At 41.5% G+C, this 4304-nt stretch overlaps 1 protein-coding gene across 3 annotated transcripts in view; it reads left to right on the top strand.

The window, feature by feature from the left end:
• The window catches only part of DEPDC1B (DEP domain containing 1B), a 109889-nt gene that overhangs the window by 102246 nt on the left and 3339 nt on the right, over nt 1–4304 (top strand). For 2 of the 3 annotated variants that reach the window (XM_024122880.2, XM_024122884.2), the window contains exon 10: nt 2845–3030. The exons of the other annotated variant lie outside the window; for it this stretch is intronic. In XM_024122880.2, the coding sequence (XP_023978648.1) occupies nt 2845–3030 (186 nt within the window). The remainder of the gene's footprint in view (nt 1–2844; nt 3031–4304) is intronic. 3 annotated transcript variants of the gene reach the window in all.

Here is a 4304-nt window from a genome sequence, read left to right as displayed (position 1 = left end):
TTTTTCTGAGGTCCTGGATCATCTTCACTATCATTATTCTGAATTCTTTTTCTGGAAGGTTGCCTATCTCCACTTCATTTAGTTGTTTTTCTGGGGTTTTATCTCTTTCCTTCATCTGGTACATAGCCCTGTGCCTTTTCATCTTGTCTATCTTTCTGTGAACGTGGTTTTTGTTCCACAGCCTCCAGGATTGTGGTTCTTCTTGCTTCTGCTGTCTGCCCTCTGGTGGATGAGGCTATCTAAAAGGTTTGTGTAAGTTTCCTGATGGGAGGGACTGGTGGTGGGTAGAGCTGACTGTTGCTCTGGTGGGCAGAGCTCAGTAGATTTGATCTGCTTGACTTCTTTTTTTTTTTTTTTTTTTTTTTTTTTTTTTTGTGGTATGCGGGCCTCCCTCTGCTGTGGCCTCTCCCGTTGCAGAGCACAGGCTCCGGACGCGCAGACTCAGCGGCCATGGCTCACGGGGCCCAGCCGCTCCGCGGCATGTGGGATCCTCCCAGACCGGGGCGCGAACCCGGTTCCCCTGCATCGGCAGGCAGACGCGCAACCACTGCGCCACCAGGGAAGCCCATCTGCTTGACTTCTGATGGGTGGTGCTGGGGTACCTCCCTGTTGGTTGTTTGGCCTGAGGTGACCCAACACTGAGCCTTCCTGGGCTCTTTGGTGGGGCTAATGGCAGACTCTGGGAGGGCTCATGCCAAGGAGCGCCTCCCAGAACTTCTGCTGCCTGTTTCCTTGTCCCCACGGTGAGCCACAGCCACCCCCCGCCTCTGCAGGAGGCCCTCCAACACTAGCAGGTAGGTCTGGTTCAGTCTCCCCTGCGGTCACTGCTCCTTCCCCTGGGTCCTGATGTGTACACTACTTTGTGTGTGCCCTCCAACAGTGGAGTCTCTGTTTCTCCCAGTCCTGTCCAAGTCCTGCAATCAAATCCCAGTAGGCTTCAAAGTCTGATTCTCTAGGAATTCCTCCTCCCGTTGCCGGACCCCCAGGTTGGGAAGCCTGATGTGGGTGGGGCTCAGAACCTTCACTCCAGTGGGTAGACTTCTGTGGTATAAGTGTTCTCCAGTCTGTGAGCCCACCAGTTATGGGATTTGATTTTACTGTGATTGCTCCCCTCCTACTGTCTCATTGTGGCTTCTCCTTTGTCTTTGGATATGGAATATCTTTTTTGGTGAGTTCCAGTGTCTTCCTGTCATTGATTGTCCAGCAGCTAGTTGTGATTCTGGTGTTCTCACAAGAGGGAGTGAGAGCACGTCCTTCTACTCCGCCATCTTGGTTCCTCTTCTGTATTCTCTTAACACATTTATTTGTAACTGTGCCTTCTGGGAAAAAAAAAAACCTTAAACCAAAGACATGAATATAATGGTAGGAATTTTATCCACTGCAGAAGAACAGTAGGTGCTATATTTTTGAGAAGATGAACCTCTTGGACTCTGAACAATTTTTTTAACTTTTTAATTTATCTTGGAATATAGCAATTAACAATGTTGTGACAGTTGCAGGTACACAGCAAAGCGACTCAGCCATACATATGCAGGTATCCATTCTCCCCCAAACTCCCCTCCTATCCAGGTTGCACATAACATTGAGCAGAGTTCCCTGTGCTATACAGTGGGTCCTTGTTGGTTATCCTTTTTAAACATGGCAGTGTGTATACGTCAATCTGAAACTCCCTAACTATTCCTTCCCCCCACACTTGCCCCTTGGTAACTGTAAGTTCATTCTCTAAGTCTGTGAGTCTGTTTCTGTTTTATAAATAAGTTCATTTGTATCATTTCTTTTTAGATTGCACATATTAAGCCATATCATATGATATTTCTTTCTGTGTCTGACTTCACTCAGTATGACAATCTCTAGGTCCATCCATGTTGCCGCAGATGGCATTATTTCATTCTTTTTAGTGGCTGAGTAATATTTCATTGTATATATGTACCATATCTTCTTTATCCATTCCTCTGTCGATGGACATTTAGGTTGTTTCCATGTCTTGCCTATTGTAAACAGTACTGCAGTGAACATTGGGGTGCATGTATCCTGTTGGACTGTGTTTTTCTCCGGATATATGCCCAGGAGTGGGATTGCGCGGTCATGTGGTAGCTCTATTTTTAGTTTTTTGAGGAACCTTCATGCTGTGAAGGTGGCTGTACTAATTTACATTCCCACTAAGAGTGTAGGAGGGTTCCCTTCTTTCCACACCCTCTCCAGCATTTATTGTTTGTGGATTTTTTTGATGATAGCCATTCTGACTGGTATGAGGTGATATCTCATTGTAGTTTTGATTTGGATGAAATTAAGTATTTTTAATGGATGCTTTTATTTATAAATCTTAGTACCTTTTTCCCTCTTATTTCACCCTTCTGCCTTTTGCCCTGTAGTGTCTGCACATTTGTTTTCACTAGTTTCATGCTATGAACATGTTTGGAGATGGGTGCAGTACTTCCCTCTACACAGCAGCTGGGCTAAACTTGTACTTTTGTCAGTGCCCAAGGGAGGGAGAAACAGACTCTCAAGATGTGGGAATAACCTACATAGTTCATTGTGTGTGTTTGGAATCGTTCTAGTCAATATGTTCAGTTTGTGTGTAAATTTCAGATCTTATTAGAAGAGAGCACAAGGTTTTTTGTTTATGAAAATGGCTTTGGGGTTTTAAAAGGCAAAAACTCATATGCGACACTGTGGCTTTACGTGAAATTTTTTTTGAAGTTATGGAAACACTTTTTACTTTTCATTATAGTTTTTCCCAGTCAAATTGAATGTCATATCATTCCTACTAGGAGATCTACGATCTGAATTAATTTTTGAAATTTATTTGAAAATGCCCTTTCACTAATAATACCTTTGCCCCAGATAAAATACCCAGGAGCTGATATGGATATCACTTTGTCTGCTCCATCATTTTGCCGTCAAATTAGCCCAGAGGAATTTGAATACCAAAGAGTATATGGCTCTCAGGAACCTCTGGCAGCATTGTTGGAGGAAGTCATCACAGATGCCAAACTCTCCAGTAAAGAAAAGAAGAAAAAATTGAAGCAGGTAAAAAGGATATTCTTCATAAGTCATTTCTTCTCCCTACCGTTCTTATGTTGTTCTTTTTCCTTTTTATTCTCTATTTTAATAGGTTTCATACGAATCTCATCTTCTGAGACAGAGTAGTTTTGAAAGTAAATTATTCATTTCATATATGAATTTACACAATTATGGTCAGTTTTCCAGGTCTTTATTCTCCAATGTAGATCTTTTACCATTATTGAGCTCTTCATTTATGAAGCTATTCTCTAATATTTGTTCTTGGTTTTGATATGTGGTATGATGTGAGTTAATGGAGCAATTACTTTAAATTCAGAGAAGCTGTCAAATGAGGACAGTTTCTTTGGATTTTTTTGAAAGGCAAATCAGACTGAATTCACAAGTGTAGAATGTCCAGAATTTAAGAGTCTTTGGTTTTACATAGCCACTATCAAATTGGTTTCTTGCTGCAGGCATCACTAAAAGTTTTTAGTTCTCGTTAAACAACACAGCTTAGGGTTTCAGGGAAGAGTTTTCAACTCAGCATAGGTTTAACTTGATCTTTTTTAAAACTTGAAGTGTAATTGATTTACAATGTTACGTTAGTTTCAGGTATATATACCTTGATCTGTTTTTTTGTTTGTTTGCTTTTGTTTTTGTTTTTGTCTCATAAGTCTCTTTTATTCAACACACTCCCCAGCTTTCTTTCTTTTTTTTAAATTGTTTTTAACATTTTTTTTTAACATCTTTATTGGACTGTAATTGCTTTAAAATGGTGTGTTGGTTTCTGCTGTATAACAAAGTGAATCAGCTATACATATACATATATCCCCATATCCTCTCCCTCTTGCGTCTCCCTCCCACGCCTCTAGGTGGTCACAAAGCACTGAGCTGATCTCCCTGTGCTATGCAGCTGCTTCCCACTAGCTATTGATTTTACATTTGGTAGTGTATGTATGTCCATGCTACTCTCTCACTTTGTCCCAGCTTACCCTTCTCTCTCCTCGTGTCCTCAAGTCCATGCTCTACATCTGCGCCTTTATTCCTGTCCCACCTCTAGGTTCTTCAGAAACATTTTTTTTTTTTTGATTCCATGTGTATGTATTGGCATGCGGTATTTGTTTTTCTCTTTCTGAGTTACCGCTCTGTATGACAGAGTCTGGGTCCACCCACCTCACTACAAATAACTCAATTTCCTTTCTTTTTATGGCTGAGTGATATTCCATTGTATATATGTGCCACATCTTCTTTATCCATTCATCTGTCGATGGACACTTAGGTTGTTTCCATGTCCTGGCAGT

Source organism: Physeter macrocephalus, chromosome 8 (assembly GCF_002837175.3).
Source record: "Physeter macrocephalus isolate SW-GA chromosome 8, ASM283717v5, whole genome shotgun sequence".
Lineage (NCBI taxonomy): Eukaryota > Metazoa > Chordata > Mammalia > Artiodactyla > Physeteridae > Physeter > Physeter macrocephalus.
The sequence above is the reverse complement of the archived record's forward strand: the minus strand, read 5'-3'. Positions and strand labels throughout refer to the sequence as shown.